A 17,943-nucleotide genomic window follows, 5' to 3' on the forward strand; every position below is an offset into this window, starting at 1 on the left:
CTTAGGTGGCTGCGGACAACCACGAAGACAGTCCCTGCTCTGTAACAGGTGAAAATACAAAACATAGACAGACAAACAAACACAATAATTCAGGGTCAACAGCCAGGGTCAGCAACGACGGTCAGCAAAGGTACAAAATCATCAGGCAATGGAAGGGTCAAGTAATCAAGCAGAAAGGTCAAAGGTAAATTCACAGACATGTAGCAGGGTAGGAGCTGTAGCAGAGTATAACTCAACTGCTGGACTGTCAGGCTTTATAATAGACCAGGAGCCCGGTCCATAACCTCATTGGACCAACCACCTGAATCCATCTGTGCAAGTGAAACCCTGGCCGGCAGAGGCGTCTGTCAGTCAAGAGACACAACACTGAGCAGCTGAAGGAATCCTGAGGAGCAAAGAATCTAGCAGCAGAGTAACTCCTTCACTGCCAGGCAAAGTGGACTGGGCTGAACAAGCAAGACAGACCCCTGTTCAGACAATGTTCAGCGCCTTCTCTGCTGCACAGCCTGAACCGAGGAGCCCAAAGGCACAGTCCTGCGGAGTACTGTACGATTTACACCATTGCTTCTAGAATGTCACACTAATTCTAAGGACTTACACTTAAAGACGTCTCCGAGATCTTCAGCACAACATCTCTGACACCAAAAGACGGAATTTTTCGTAAATTCTCACTGTGCACCGTGCCTGTAAATAGAAAAGAAATACTATATATATTCCGGATAAAACACAACAGAATAAAAAGGCTCAAATAAGCTTAAATACAAATCAATAGCACCGGACAGAAAGGTGATGGAATTGTGCTGCGTTTACACGGAACCATTATCGTTCGCAATAACGATGGCATTTAAGCAATAATCGGCTCGTGTAAACACAGAGAACAATCAAGCGTCAAGCGAGAAATCGTTCATTGTGATCTTTCAATGTTCTCAAATCGTTGTTGGTCGTTCGCTAAATTTTGGCAGATCGCTTCGTGTAAACAGACTTTCTATGATTCACAAGTGTGAGATGGGCTGAAGTGATCTTAAAAATGATCGCAATAACGATTTTTCTAACGATTTATTAGTCTAAACGCTGATCGTTATAAAAACCAAATCGTTGCTTCAAAATGAAATCTATTGGGCGAATTATCGCTCCGTGTAAACAAAGCATAAATCTGAATAATGACTGGCAAAGAAAGAGAAGATCATTAGAATAAGTGGAACAGGAGACGTGACCTACCTTGGAGCCTCGGAGAACGTCCACGGATTGGCCTGCACACAAATAGTACAAATTAGTTTTGTGTAATACTGGATTTTGTCCTGTGGGAGGCGCTGTGCAATAAGCAGCACTCCTCCTGGAATCATACAGGTAATTAAGTGAATTTTTTACAATAAAAGTAAAAAAAAACCTGTGAAAAAAGTGAAGCCAAAGAAGTCAGACTCTGCTTGTTATAAGGTTTATCCCATTCAGCCTCTTCCCTTTGGGTCTCCTGTGCTTTATTGTACAGTTACACTACAGGACGGCGAGTTTCATGTGTTAAAGTGTTTAAAGTGTTTTTGTTACATAGATCAGAAAACCAGTGAAAGCTGATCCCTACAAGTGATGGAAGAACTCCAACCATCTTGGCATCTTATTATGGTAATAAGGCAGGAATACATCGAGCAGCAGAAGATATCCTGAAGTCATACAGTCGGGGTTCTTTTGTATATTCCTATTTTAGTTGATCTGGCCTGGTCTGCCAACTGGATTCTAATCTCCCCTATGACTGGTATACAAATCTGAATATCACAAAAAAACTCAAGCCTTCCAGTACTTTTCAGCTGCTGTATGTCCAGCAGGAAGTGGTGTGTTCTCTACAGTCTGCCACCTCTGTCCATCTCAGGAACTGTCCATAACAGAAGACGTTTGCTACTGGGATTTGCTCCTAATCTGGAAACGGAATAAGATGGCACAGGGAGCGCTATGTCAGACTGTAAAGAATACACCACTTCCTGCAGGACATACAGCAGCTGATAAGTACTTGAAGGTCCAAGTTGTTAAAGTGACCCTGTCGCCCCTATTTGCAGTCTGACTGCTCTCCACAGGTGTAATGGGTAAATGTTACAGCTTTCATTACTTATTTTATATCACACCTCATGGTGCTTGTTCAGGTGTTTTTATCACCAGTGGATTGGTATATGTGGGTGGGGCCATCTCTCTGCCCCTAGCGCCACTTAGCCCCACCCCCATTCGTGACATCATCGCCGCATAGACCCCGCTACCTCAGCAGCCATTGGTAGGGCCAGCCTAAAGCTCTAGGCCCCACCATCCTAGATTGTGCCACACCAATGGCCACTGAGGGGGCCGGGCCTATGCAGCGATGACATCAAGAGGGGGAGGGGCTAAGTGGTGCTAGGGGCGGAGCGATGTGGCACATAGCCCACGAGGCCCCGCCCACATATACAAATCCACAGGTGATAAAAACGACTTTTTACCAGAACAAGCACCATGAGGTGTGACATAAAATAAGTAATAAAAGCTGTAACATTTACCGATTACACCTGTGGAGAGCAGTCAGACTGCAAATAGGGGGCAACAGGGTCACTTTAAAATTAAAGTAATTTAAAAATGTGTATAACTTTATGGACTAGCTGATTTTTGGAGCACCCCTTTAAGGCCGCCTACTTTACCCATGATGTCACTGGCTGTCTGGAGGGGGTGGAGTCTCATCAGCAAATAAGTGCATGAAGTAATAGATGAGTGACACAGCACCTCTGTCCCATAACTCACAGGGATGGGGAACCTGCGGCCCTCCTGCTGCTGCACAACTACAACACTCATCATGCCCTGACATCCAACCTTCCCATGCCCACTGTAAATGGTTTTCCAGTGATAACACATGGGCGGTCTATAGATATCTGCTTCTCAGAGTAACAATTAGATATATAAAACACTTTGCACAGGTTGTTCCTCCCTTATCACATCAGAATATATAGAATACATAGGTATATGACTATTATTTTATATGTATTTCTGTGTTACCCGTGTCTCAGACGATTCATGGCAGGGATGTCAGCAGCTACTCCTCCTTGTTGGAGGTGGATCCAGGCTTTCTGTATATCCGCTGTCAGTAAATGGTAGCCACCACTTAAAAATATCTGTATAAAGAAACAGAAAGTAATAGACATGGACACATGGAGAGGACTTATAATGTGTGAAAGCCTAGAGGGAAATCTGCACACTGGATTCTGCGTACCTTAAAGGGGTTCTCCAGTGCTACAAGAACATGGCCGCTTTCTTCCAGAGACAGCACTGCTCTTCTGTAATGGTCCGTTTACACAAAACGATAATTGGCCCGACCGTACGATTAACGATGTCGGAGTAACAATTTTTTTTTCATAACGATCAGCGTTTATACAGTACGATATATCGTACGGAAAATTAGTTTTGCGATCGCTTAAGGCTATCTCACACATTGGTTAAATCGTCGAACGACTGTTCACACGGAACGATCTGCGAATTTTTGGCGAACGACGATTTGATAACATGTTGAAAGATCAAAATGAACGATTTCTCGTTCGTTGCTTGATCGTTCGCTGCGTTTACACGTACGATTATCATTCGAATTCAATCGTTATCGCGCAAATTCGTACGATAATTGTTACGTGTAAACGCACCTTAACTCAGTTCCATTGAAGTGGATGAAGCTTAATTGCAAAGCACACCTGACCTGCAGACAAGAGCCGTGCTGTCTCTGGAAGAAAGCGTCCATGATTTTGTAGCGCTGCAGAACCAATTTAAGATGGAAATTAGAAAAAACATCACCAAAAACTAAAACAAAATGTTAAACATTTAAAACAATAGGTAATTTTCTGATGACACAGCAACCATATATGAATAATACAATTGTTTTTCAGAAGAGAAGCATATAGGGGTGGTGATTTCTGACAACCCTAAAATGAGTCACCAGGTGGTAGGGAAAGCAAATCGTATGCGGGGTGTGTATATATATATATATATATATATATATATGTATATATATTATGCAAAGAAGGGGTCCGTGGAACTGAGGCTCCACAGACCCCTTCTTTGCATATTCAAATTTTGTAGGGGGCAATCAGTGGAGACTCGTAAATGAGTACTCCATTGGATTTTTTTCGCTGTCCTCCCTGAGTTCAGTGATTGTTGTGTTTTGTTGGTATATATATATATATATATATATATATATATATATATATATATAATGGTATTCTGGGCTGTGTGTATATATATATATATATATAATGGTATGCTGGGCTGTATATATATATATATATATATATATATATATATATATAAAATGGTATTCTGGGCTGTATATATATATCCTCATAAGAGTGTGCAGCATCAAATACAAATACTGGCAAAGGTGCGGGGAGCAGCGCACAGCCATAATGCCTCACACAAAGCGTGAGGAGAAGGGAGGCAAGATGGCGCCTGTGGCGCAGTTAAGTGAACAACTACCACCAGACACTGCAACAATGCAGCTAAGCTGCTCTAATACAGCTCCAGAAGACACCATTATACCTGGGCTCAATATGTCCTGCAAAACATTGGCCATTGAAGTGGCTAAAATACTGGCTCCAGATATCAAGGCCTCTTTAGAAAGCACCATGGCTGCCAGCCTTCTCCAGTTACAAGCAGAGCTATCTGTAAATACTACACGTATTACTGAAGTAGAAAACAGGTCGGCCATTGCTGAGACAGAAATTTCTGTCATGAAATCCCAAATACAACAACTCTCATTATCTAACCAGTTCCTGAAAATGAAAACTGAGGATATAGAAAATCGCTCCAGAAGGAGTAGCTGACGCATGATTGGTATTCCAGAATCCATTCCTCACAATCAGCTATTAAAGATATTCTCAGAGGAATTACCTCAGGCATTAAAGGACAAGTGCCATGAAAAACTTTTTCCCAGTAACTGAAGCACATTACAAAGTTATATAACACTGTAATATGCTTCAATCACCTATCTGCCTCCCTTCTCCCATCATCCCTTATGTTGGCATACTAGACCATATTAAGAACTATTTTTTTTTTCTCATCAGGAAATCCTGATACTATCCTGATGACATTTGAGGTCTCCTGATCAGGTTTTCCTGACAGTAAGGCCCTATTCACACGTCCGTGTCAGTTTTTACTGTCAGGAAATCCTAATCAGGAGGCCTTAAATGTCATCAGGATAGTATCAGGATTTCCTGACAGTAATCCATTTTTACCTTCAGGAAACCATCAGGAAAAACCTTCAGGATTTCCTGATGAGAAGAAAAATAGGACACGTATTTCTGCAAACTGGATGGTCACAGCTTGCAGAATTACAACTCCCATCATGCTTGGCTGACAGGTCATGATGGAAGTTGTACTTCTGCAGTCTGTGGTCACCCAGGTTGCAGTACATGATGGGAGCTGTACTTCTGCAACCTGGATGGCCACAGGCTGCAGAACTACAACTCCCATCATGGCCTGTCAGCAGGGCATGATGGGAGTTTTAATCTCACCTGTCCTGGTCTCCTGGCAGCCGGGGGGGGGGGGGGCGATAGGGGGGGTGCCGTGAGTGGCCGTGGGAAGGGGGGGGGGGGGAGGGTTCGGGGTTGCCGCGAGTGGCCGCGGGGGTGCCGCGATTGGCCGCGAGTGGCCGCCGGGGGTACCTGCAGACAAGGATGCGGACGAAGAGGCAGCAGGAGGCCGGGGCAGAGGCAGAAGGTGAGTGGAACTCTGGACGCTTTCCTGATGTGCATCAGGAAAGAGTCCGGGGCCCGGGCGCTCCCATAGACTCCTATGGGGGTGTCCGGGCCGGATTTCCGGACGAAAATAGGACCGGTTCTAAAAAATCCGGTCCTATTTTCCGGAACGGACACCCTTCCGGAAAATTCCAGAAGGGTGTCCGTGTCCAATGAAAGTCTATGCGTCTGGAAATCCGTCCGGATTTCCTGATAGGAAATCCAGGTGTTTTTTTCCGGACGTGTGAAGGGGGCCTAAAAACTGACACGGACGTGTGAATGGGGCCTCAGATTGACTCCGACACATAGGCAGCCCCCCCCCCCTCCCCTCATTCCCTCTCTCCCCCTCCTCTCATACCCTCTCTCCTGCTGCCGTGGACTCAGTGAAGAAGTCATGTCACTAGAGAAGATAAGCTGAGCAAGCAGAGTCACCTGACAAGGAGGGGGAGGGGGAGGCTGGTGTAACAGGAGCTAGAGCAGCCCTCCTGCTGATGACTCATCCTCACAAGAAGGAGCTGCCTGGTGACGGTGACTACAGTAATCAGGTCTGTGTGAGTCAGGACACTTCCTGGTGGTGGGGTGGAGGGGGGAAAAGACAGGGAAGGGAGGCAGATAGGTGATTGAAGCAAATTACAGAGTTATATAACTTTGTAATGTGCTTCAATTACTGAGAAAAAGTTTTTCATGGCACTTGTCCTTTAAATCTAACAGGACAATTCATTATTGAGAGAGCTCATAGAATTGGCCCGCCGCCATCTACTGGCGAGTCAGGGAAAGCACAAGGCAATGCACGTCCAAGGCAGCTAATTGCTAAATTCTTGAATTTTGCTGACAAACAGCAGATTCTGCAAACCTTCAAGAAAGCGAAGTCAGATATAAAAATCCGCGGACATAAAATTCTCCTATTTAATGACTTTTCTGCAGAAGTAGCGAAGCAGCGCAAATTATTTGCTCCTATATGCTCCATGTTAGCTAAAGCACAGAATAAATCTGCCTTACAATTTCCAGCAAAGCTTAGGATCTTTGATGCAAATGGCGCATCGACCACATTTACTAAAGTGGAGGATGCCACTTCTTTCCTATCTACACTACAACTTCCAGAAGATCTACCACAAGATACAGCTAAACGTAGAGGGCTGAACAGTCCATCTTCTTCTACGGCAGATCCTAGGGAAGGATGAAGACCACACTCCTTCTCTAAGATATTCCTTTCATTTGTTTCGAAATTCTGAGTCATTTGCACAATGAAGTCACTTATTACCTTTTTTTTACTTACTTTCCTATACATGCAACATGACAAAACTACCATTAACACTGTTCTGTATGTTGCATTATACAATATTATGCTCTACAGATATTTCTATGTAGTTAATATAATATTGTATTTTATGATGTAATATTATATGCCAAGTTATCAATATTTAGATGATAGACAAAATTAGATATACACCTAAAACTCATATTCTGAGTTTTCTTTCATAGTGACCATACCACCTTCTTGATCACGGTCATAGCTTGGACAATAAAGTCACCCTATACTTACAATAGTTCTATTAATGCATAAATACGTAAGTCCTTATATTGGTATTAAGCTTCCATCTATCCTTAGTGGACCTGGGTTGCTTCCATGCTAATTTCTCATATATGTGCCTCTATATATACAGTCTCCTATATACCTTTCTGTATATCTATTTGCACATAAGGTGTCTCTTTTATTTATTTTTCCTTTTTTTTTTATCTTTCCTCCTCTATATTATCTCAGATTTTTAAGTCTCCCAAAAATTGATGTACAATCTGCTGGAATAATTTATTCTTTAAACGTATATTATTGAATATGTTTTATTTTTATTTTTTGATATCTTCTTCTTTCTTTCCTTCTCCTCTTAATCTCAAATACTATATTTCTCAGATTTCCTCAGCAGGGAGGTTCACACCTATTTTAATGTGCCCGGTGACGGGGCTCTCCCTTCTTTTGTAGCTCAGTGTTATATGACAATTTGTCATAGGCCTCATTTATGGTGGGGGATGCGAGACCCACATATAATACGCAAAAAAAGTGAAGTCAACTACTTTCCTTTCTCTGGCATATTTTCTATGTGATATTCTTTCTGAATGTTTTATCTGTTTGTGTATATGTCTTTGTCTTGTCTTCCACGCGACCGGTCAGTCCAGCCCATCCCATTCAGGTAATTTTACAGCTCTTTATTACCTAATTTCTATTTTATCATGGTAAAAATTGTCTCATGGAATGTAAAAGGTCTCCTTTCTCCCACTAAGAGATACATGGTCCTTCACCACCTAAAAAACTTAAATGTGACATCGCATTACTACAAGAAACACGTCTGATGGAGGAGGACTTTTTCAGAATGCAAAAATGATGGGTTGGAAGGGTCCTAGGTTCATCAGCTTCCCAAAGAAAAGCAGGTGTTCTCATACTGATCTCATACCATAATAGATTCTGAATCTGATGAGGAGGGTAGATTTGTCAGACTCCTCATGGACTCTCCCGCAGGGCGATTGTGTATTTATCATTTATACTGTCCCAATACGAAACAAAAACCTTTTTTTTGTTCAATAGAAAATTCTTTTTTTTTTTTTTTATTTAATTACTTCTTTATTGTTATTATAAAATCGGGATACAGGAAAAACAGAGCTATCACATCATTACACATATAATACCGGCAGTAAATAGCTGATGATGGTATATAATATATTAACAGATATTCCTGTCTATATAAACCGTATAAAACCCCGATCGCATACATCCACCCACCCATCCCAAACCCGTACCCGCCCACCCCAGCCCGGGTCTGGCGACCGTGGTGAAGAAGAAGAAAAGAGAGAAAAAGGAGAAAAAAAAAAGGAGGGGGGTACCAGCAAATTAGTTATCTCTCCATCTTCCCCAGATTTTATCAAAGGTCTTGAGTCGGTTTGTGACACTGTAATACTTCTTCTCATAACTCATGACTTTACACGTTAGAGCTTCCCATTCTTTCACAGCTGGCGGCTCTTCCCTAATCCATGCTCTCATAATAATAACTTTAGCAATAGTTATTACACGGAGTAATATCAACCGATCTTTCTCTGTCCCGTCTATCAGGCCCAGTACAAGAAAAACAGGATTGAAAGGTATACTCTTTCCCAGTTTGCTTTCAATAAGTTGAACAACGGACCCCCAATAACCCTGTAGTCGAGAGCAACTCCAAAGCATATGATGCATCTCTGCATCATCTATCTTACATCTCGGACATCTAGTATGGTTCTGGAATCCCATCTTAAAAAGGGTGCATGGGGTATAATACAGGTAGCAGACAATTCTAAATTGCAGAAGTCTATAACTAGAATTCAGGGATACAAGCGTAGTGTTTTTGTGAATCTGAGTCCACTCCACCTCTGATAAAGTCCCCACCTCTTTTTCCCATCTAACATGATTTTTTCTATATAGCTCATCCCGATTAAAGTGTTTAATGCTACGATATAGTTTCCCTAATTCCCCGGCTTTATTGCCGCTATAATTGATCAGTGCCTCGATTAAATAATGTGTCTGGATTTTTAAGTATTCTTTATTCTGACTACTCTCTAGTGCATGTGAAAGCTGATAGTAATAAAGTATGTGATTTATATTAATATTATATTCTTGCGTGAGAACGTCCCATTTTTTCGTTTTACCCCTATCAAACACTTGATATAATTTTGTGATACCTCGATTTACCCAAAACCTTTTGTCTATAATTTTATTCACCTCCGCCAAATCAGGATTCCCCCATAATGGTGTATATTTAGTCCCCGCTGATATCCCTGCATAGCCCCTAAATACAGCCACATTTTTATATGTAATTGTGCCTCCTTTGCCTGAATGAGCTTCATCCGTCTCCAAGCAACTCCATAAATCTAATTTGGGGATGCCAACCATTTCCCTTATTCTCTTACCCAGATCTGACTCCGCATGGTATATGATTTCCAAAATTTGAATTGCACAAAAGTATACACGGAGATCGGGTAGTGCACAGCCACCCTCTTGATTTAAATCTGTCATGGCCCTGTATCCGATATGCGTTTTTTTACCTCCCCATATCAGACAATTAAGGAGGACATCCAAGCAGGCCCGGACTGGTAATCTGGCAAGGCGGGCAAATGCCCGCTGGGCTGGCCGGATTACCAGTCCGTGGGCCGCCCGGGCTGAATGATACAAAAAAAAAAAAAAAACAGCGCTGCGGCCCGCTTCTTTCTGCCCAGACGCTCGGCCGGCCGCTGCCCGCTCCTAACATGCTCCTCCAATCTAATCAACGTGGAGCAGGAGCATGGGGCCGATGCGGCCGGCCGCAGCGGCCCCTCGTTAGTTGGAGGAGCATGTCAGGAGCGGGCAGGGGCGGGCCAGCCGTGCCAAGGTGAGCGGGCTGTGATAGCGGGAGGGGGCTGCGGTGGCATGTCTCCGCCCCGCTTGGTACCTCTAAGTGCCGAGGCCGCAGACGTGCCGCGCGCAGGCACGTCTGCAGCCACCTCCACCAGGCCCCCAGCGGTGACGTCACTTCCCTGACGCGCCGCTGAGGACCTGGAGGAGAGAGAGGAGAGGAGCTGCCGCCGCCGCGCTGCAGCTGTGGACCGAAGATCCAGGCCGAGGAAGAAGCTGCTGGGGAGCGAGGTAAGGTGAGAATGTTGTTTTTTTTTGTGTTTTTTTTTATATAAAGCCCTTCACATGTGGCCACATATCGGGAGGGGGGAGACACGCAGGGGGGCTATTCTATGGGGGGGGGGGAGGTGTGCAGGGGGCCTATACTATTGGGGGGATGCAGGGGGGACTGTTCTATATGGGGGGATGCAAGGGGGCTATTCTATATGGGGGGATGCACAGGGGGGCTATTCTATATGGGGGGGGGTGTGCACAGGGGGGCTATTCTATATTGGGGGATGTAAGGGGGCTATTCTGTATCGGGGGATGTAAGGGGGCTATTCTATATGGGGGGATGTAAGGGGGCTATTCTGTATGGGGGGATGTAAGGGGGCTATTCTGTATCGGGGGATGTAAGGGGGCTATTCTATATGGGGGGATGTAAGGGGGCTATTCTGTATGGGGGGATGTAAGGGGGCTGTTCTATATGGGGGATGTAAGGGGGCTGTTCTATATGGGGGATGTAAGGGGGCTGTTCTATATGGGGGATGTAAGGGGGCTGTTCTATATGGGGGATGTAAGGGGGCTATTCTATATGGGGGGATGTAAGGGGGCTATTCTATATGGGGGATGTAAGGGGGCTGTTCTATATGGGGGGATGTAAGGGGGCTATTCTGTATGGGGGGATGTAAGGGGGCTATTCTATATGGGGGGATGTAAGGGGGCTATTCTATATGGGGGATGTAAGGGGGCTATTCTGTATGGGGGGATGTAAGGGGCTATTCTGTATGGGGGATGTAAGGGGGCTGTTCTATATGGGGGATGTAAGGGGGCTATTCTATATGGGGGGATGTAAGGGGGCTGTTCTATACGGGGGATGTAAGGGGGCTGTTCTATATGGGGGATGTAAGGGGGCTATTCTATATGGGGGGATGTAAGGGGGCTGTTCTATATGGGGGGATGTAAGGGGGCTATTCTATATGGGGGATGTAAGGGGGCTATTCTGTATGGGGGGATGTAAGGGGACTATTCTGTATGGGGGGATGTAAGGGGGCTGTTCTATATGGGGGATGTAAGGGGGCTATTCTATATGGGGGATGTAAGGGGGCTATTCTATATGGGGGATGTAAGGGGACTATTCTGTATGGGGGGATGTAAGGGGGCTGTTCTATATGGGGGATGTAAGGGGGCTATTCTATATGGGGGGATGTAAGGGGGCTGTTCTATATGGGGGATGTAAGGGGGCTATTCTATATGGGGGGATGTAAGGGGGCTGTTCTATATGGGGGGATGTAAGGGGGCTATTCTATATGGGGGATGTAAGGGGGCTATTCTGTATGGGGGGATGTAAGGGGACTATTCTGTATGGGGGATGTAAGGGGCTATTCTGTATGGGGGGATGTAAGGGGGCTATTCTATATGGGGGGATGTAAGGGGGCTGTTCTAAATGGGGGGATGTAAGGGGGCTATTCTAAATGGGGGGATGTAAGGGGGCTATTCTATATGGGGGGATGTAAGGGGGTATATTCTATATGGGGGGATGCATAGGGGGGCTATTCTATATGGGGGATGCACAGGGGGGCTATTCTATATGAAGGTATGCACAGGGGGGCTATTCTATATTGGGGGGATGTAAGGGGGCTGTTCTGTATGGGGGGATGTAAGGGGGCTGTTCTGTATGGGGGGATGTAAGGGGGCTATTCTATATGAGGGGATGTAAGGGGGCTATTCTATATGAGGGGATGTAAGGGGGCTGTTCTGTATGGGGGGATGTAAGGGGGCTATTCTGTATTGGGGGGCTATTCTGTATTGGGGGGCTATTCTATATGGGGGGATGTAAGGGGGCTATTCTGTATTGGGGGGCTATTCTGTAAGGGGGATATTCTGTATTGGGGGGCTATTCTGTAAGGGGGGTATTCTATATGGGGGATGTAAGGGGGCTATTCTGTATTGGGGATGTAAGGGGGCTTTTCTGTATTGGGGGCTATTCTATATGGGGGATGTAAAGGGGCTATTCTGTATTGGGGGGGCTATTCTGTATTGGGGGGCTATTCTGTAAGGGGGCTATTCTGTATTGGGGATGTAAGGGGGCTATTCTATATGGGGGGATGTAAGGGGGCTATTCTGTATTGGGGGGATGCAGGGGGGGGGGCGATTCTATATGGGGGGATGTAAGGGGGCTATTCTGTATTGGGGGGATGTAAGGGGGCTATTCTGTATTGAGGATGTTAGGGGTTATTCTGTATTGGGGGGCTATTCTTTATGGGGGGATGTTAGGGGGCTGTTCTATATGGGGGGATGTAAGGGGGCTATTCTATATGGGGGGATGCATAGGGGGGCTATTCTATATGGGGGATGCACAGGGGGGCTATTCTATATGAAGGGATGCACAGGGGGGCTATTCTATATTGGGGGGATGTAAGGGGGCTGTTCTGTATGGGGGGATGTAAGGGGGCTGTTCTGTATGGGGGGATGTAAGGAGGCTATTCTGTATGGGGGGATGTAAGGGGGCTATTCTATATGAGGGGATGTAAGGGGGCTATTCTATATGAGGGGATGTAAGGGGGCTGTTCTGTATGGGGGGATGTAAGGGGGCTATTCTGTATTGGGGGGCTATTCTGTATTGGGGGGCTATTCTATATGGGGGGATGTAAGGGGGCTATTCTGTATTGGGGGGCTATTCTGTAAGGGGGCTATTCTGTATTGGGGGGCTATTCTGTAAGGGGGGTATTCTATATGGGGGATGTAAGGGGGCTATTCTGTATTGGGGGGATGCAGGGGTGGCTATTCTATATGGGGGATGTAAGGGGGCTATTCTGTATTGGGGATGTAAGGGGGCTTTTCTGTATTGGGGGCTATTCTATATGGGGGATGTAAGGGGGCTATTCTGTATTGGGGGGCTATTCTGTATTGGGGGGCTATTCTGTAAGGGGGCTATTCTGTATTGGGGATGTAAGGGGGCTATTCTATATGGGGGGATGTAAGGGGGCTATTCTGTATTGGGGGATGCACAGGGGGGCTATTCTATATGGGGGGATGTAAGGGGGCTATTCTGTATTGGGGGGATGTAAGGGGGCTATTCTGTATTGAGGATGTTAGGGGTTATTCTGTATTGGGGGGCTATTCTTTATGGGGGGATGTAAGGGGGCTGTTCTATATGGGGGGATGTAAGGGGGCTATTCTATATGGGAGGATGTAAGGGGGCTATTCTGTATTGGAGATGGGGGCTATTTTGTATTGGGGGGCTATTCTATATGGGGGGATGCAGGGGGGCTATTCTATATTGGGGGATGCAGGGGGACTATTCAATGTTGGGGATGTACAGCAGGGGGGCTATTCTATATGGGGGATGTACAGGGGGGGACTATTCTATATGGGGGATGCAGGGGGGCTATTTTATATGGGGGCATGCAAGGGGGACTTCTCTATATGGGGGATGCAGGGGGGACTATTCTATATGGGGGATGCAGGGGGGGCTATTCTATATGGGGGGATGCACAGGGGGGCTATTCTATATGGGGGGATGCACAGGGGGCTATTCTATTTGGGGGGATGCACAGGGGGGCTTTTCTATATGGGGGGATGCACAGGGGGGCTATTCTATATGGGGGGATGCACAGGGGGGCTATTCTATATGGGGGATGCACAGGGGGGCTATTCTATATGGGGGGATGCACAGGGGGGCTATTCTATATGGGGGGATGCACAGGGGGGCTATTCTATATGGGGGGGATGCAGGGGGGGCTATTCTATATGGCGGGGGATGCAGGGGGGGGCTATTCTATATGGGGGGGATGCACAGGGGGGCTATTATATATGGGGGGGATGCAGGGGGGGCTATTCTATATGGGGGGGATGCAAGGGGGCTATTCTATATGGGGGATGTACAGCAGGGGGGCTATTCTATATGGGGGGATGCAGGGGGGCTATTCTATATTGGGGGGATGTACAGCATGGGGGGCTATTCTATATGGAAGGATGTACAGTAGGGGAGCTATTCTATATGGGGGGATGTATAGATGAGGATGTTGCTGGAGCGAGAAGCCTAAAATGTCTGTCTGGCAGATCCCGTGGAGAGGAGTCATGGCCAGAGAAGCCTTCATGATGGCCGGAGATAGATTGAGAAGAAAAGGAAAAGTGGACGTTTCTTCATACAGAGAAGACGCCGACTGTGAGTCACAGTATGTAACTGCACCATAATCACATATAAGGTCTGCAGAACCTTTATACAGCTGGGATCTACCTAATGGGCCTATTACACGGGTCGTTAGAGGAGCAAACGAGCGCTCTCAGCGCTCGTTTGCTCCTCGTTCCCCGCACGCTGCCGCTGCTATTCAGCACGGCAGCAACGAGCGGGTGAGTGCGGGAGGGGGCGGCGGGGAGCTGCAAGGGGGCTGCCCGGGTGATCGCTGATCGTCCGGGCAGCCCATATGATATAGCAGCGTCTGCTGCCGACGCTCCTATTCAATGGAGCAGATCGCTGCTATATCAGTCACTTGTTTTTCAACATGTTGAAAAACAAGCGACTGCAACGATCAGCCGACATGAACGATGTCAGCTGATCGTTGCACTCTATTCCACGCGACGATTATCGTCCGTAGCGGCCGATATCGGCCGAATACGAACAATAATCGTTCCGTGGAATAGGGCCTTAAGTATCAGGGGTGTCAAACTCCGGCCCTCTGGGTGTTGCAAAACTACAATTCCCGTCATGCTTTAGCTGTCCAGGCATGATGGGGATTGTAGTTTTGTAACAGTTGGAGGGACGGAGTTTAACAACTGTGTTCTATGGTCACTGCTTTGGGAGAATATTGGCCATTATAGAGTGGCTGTTATTTGGTGCCAGAATAGTGGTATTATCCAGTCACCGTATGGTGGGAGTAGTGAGCACGGTGTGATGGTATTACTCGTATTATTGGTAATATTAGTGTTTTATATAGTGGATTGTATTCAGTCACAGTGTAGCGGTATTAGTCATTATGTGGTGTTAATGGCAGTGCTCATGGTGTGGTGATATTATTTGTTACTTATATACTGGTAGTTTTGGAGAGAGATATAAGATAGATAGATAGAGAGAGAGAGAGAGAGAGAGAGAGAGAGAGATAAATAGTAGATAGATAGGAGATAGATATATAGGAGATAGATAGATAGATAGGAGATAGATAGGAGATAGATAGATAGGAGATAGATAGATAGATAGATAGATAGATAGGAGATAGAGAGAGAGATAAATAGGAGATAGATAGATAGATAGGAGATAGATAGATAGATAGATAGATAGATAGATAGATAGATAGATAGATAGATAGATAGGAGATAGATAGATAGGTAGATAGATAGATAGATGATAGATAGATAGATAGGAGATAGATAGGAGATAGATAGGAGATAGATAGATAGATAGATAGATAGATAGATAGGAGATAGAGAGAGAGATAAATAGGAGATAGATATCCCGTAGGAAATTGCTATGTAGCACCTTATTTTGTAGCTTTGATTACACATTTGTAGCAGACACATTTTAATAAATAAAACCTTACTACTTATACCGCCATTATATGGAGTGCAGACATAGGATAAAAGGGATTTAAAAAATATAGTAACTTTTATCCAAAAACAGCACCACCCTGTCCTCAGACTGTGTATGGTTATTACAACTTGGCTCCATTCACTTCAATGGAACTGAGCTGCAATACCTCACACAAACTGAAGAAGAGTGTGGCGCTGTTTCTGGAAGAAGGTGGCCATGTTTTTCTCCTTTAAAGGGAATCTGTGAGGTCCGTACCAGGTCTAGGGCTGTAGATCTCAGCAGACAGGAGTGAGGTAGATATCACTGACAGGACCTTTAGTCCAGTGTAAACTTATATAATTGTCTTTTTTATTTCCAACTAAAGTTTCACAAAAGCAGCGGCAGCAGCAGCACCCTATAGGTCCATCAGTTAGAGCAGGAAGGGACGGGGGCAGAAGGTGCTGCGGTGGCTCCACCTCTGTGACACTTGATGAATATATGATTACAGAGGTTTACAATGGACTAAAGGTCCGGTCCCCGACCTGTACGCTGGGATCTACAGCTGTGCACCTGGTATAGACCCCACAGGTTCCCTTTAAGGGCACGTTCATACCTAATCCAATGCGGATTTGATGCTTCTGATTTAATCAGTTGAAATGAATGCATAAATATGCCGCATCAAATCCACAGCAGATCATGTTATAGCATTATTTTTGTGTGCTGGTGGTGGGTTCACATGTTTAAGGGAGTAGTGGGGACATGGCTAAATGAAGCAGAATTTGCTACAGTGCGTATTTTACACGGCTATCCATGATATGGTGTGTGGGCTGCTGGGGTTTGATTGCCAGGGCTGACTTTAAGTCCCAGTCCGGCCCTGCATCCAAGTCCTTAAACCATTTATTCCCAATCCATATCGGGGCAGCCCTGAGTAGATATAATATTTGGGGTTGTAGAATCATTTTGATTAATGAAACCCTGTCCAACATGGATAGGGGAAGGCGGAGCCAGACCTCTATTTTTTTCTTTAATTTAATGAGTAAAGGCTTTAGATTTTGTTCAGCAAAGAGCCCGATATTACTTGTTATATTTACTCCCAAGTACATAAATGACTCTTGTGGAGCCAGTACCTTTAAATTATAATTTAATGAATCGTGTTCACCCCCTAGATTCATTAAAACGGATTTGCACCAATTAATCTGCATACCAGATACCCCTCCAAACTCCTCAAATCTGGAAATGATATGTGGAATGCAGACTGAGGGATGACGTACAAAAAGCAACACGTCGTCCACAGAAAATTCTTTACTACAGGAAAAAGAAAACAATATACTGGTTTGGGGGGGACCTAAACTTGGTGCATGAGGTGCGGGAGGACAGAAAGAGAAACAATCCTTCTACACTTCCTACTTCTCCTTTCATTCTTAAATCTTTTCTATCTTCTTCTAAATTAGTTGACATATGGAGAAATCATCATCCGGCGGAAAGAGAGTACACTCATTTCTCACACTCACAAAACTCATGGTCTAGAATTGATTATTTTTTGTTATCTCCTTCCCTAGTCCAAAAAGTTTGGAATCCAAGACTTTAGATATGGTCATTTCTGACCGCTCTCCAATTATTATAGACCTCACCAACGATTTTCCTAGGGGTTCGGCTATACTGTGGAGATTCCCTGCCTACTTAGCCTCCAACCCAGACTTCCCTCAATTCCTGAGGCATTGGTGGTCTGAATACACTCTTAACAACCGAGCTCATAAACAAGACCCTATATTGTTTTGGGAGACCTCTAAAACAGTTATGAGAGGTAGAATAATTTCCCACTTCCAGGGGCTCAAAAGGAAGGCAAAAGAAAAACACAATATAACATCTTCCTCCTTATTCAGACTTCCTATCCTTGCCATCTCCCTCGAACAGCTCAATTTGGGAATCTGCTAAAAAGGAATATGATGCTGCTATGGAACAGGTTGAAAATTTTAAACTTGATTTACGCTCGGGAGAGTTTTATAAATTCGGGAACAAATCTGGAAAGTTATTAGCAAACTTTGCCAGAGGTCGACGTTGCCCAGAAAATATAAAAGCCCTCACGGACGAAACAGGTACTTTAC

The 17,943-nt window shown here is 45.1% G+C and overlaps 1 protein-coding gene across 1 annotated transcript in view; it reads right to left on the minus strand.

The window, feature by feature from the left end:
- The window catches only part of LOC138793286 (uncharacterized), a 148,119-nt gene that overhangs the window by 67,996 nt on the left and 62,180 nt on the right, over positions 1–17,943 (minus strand). Inside the window, exons 13-15 of the mRNA XM_069971787.1 lie at positions 3,001–3,116; positions 1,219–1,250; positions 599–684 (exon numbers count right to left, since the gene is read on the minus strand). Of these exons, the coding sequence (XP_069827888.1) occupies positions 599–684; positions 1,219–1,250; positions 3,001–3,116 (234 nt within the window). The remainder of the gene's footprint in view (positions 1–598; positions 685–1,218; positions 1,251–3,000; positions 3,117–17,943) is intronic.

Source organism: Dendropsophus ebraccatus, chromosome 5 (assembly GCF_027789765.1).
Source record: "Dendropsophus ebraccatus isolate aDenEbr1 chromosome 5, aDenEbr1.pat, whole genome shotgun sequence".
NCBI lineage: Eukaryota > Metazoa > Chordata > Amphibia > Anura > Hylidae > Dendropsophus > Dendropsophus ebraccatus.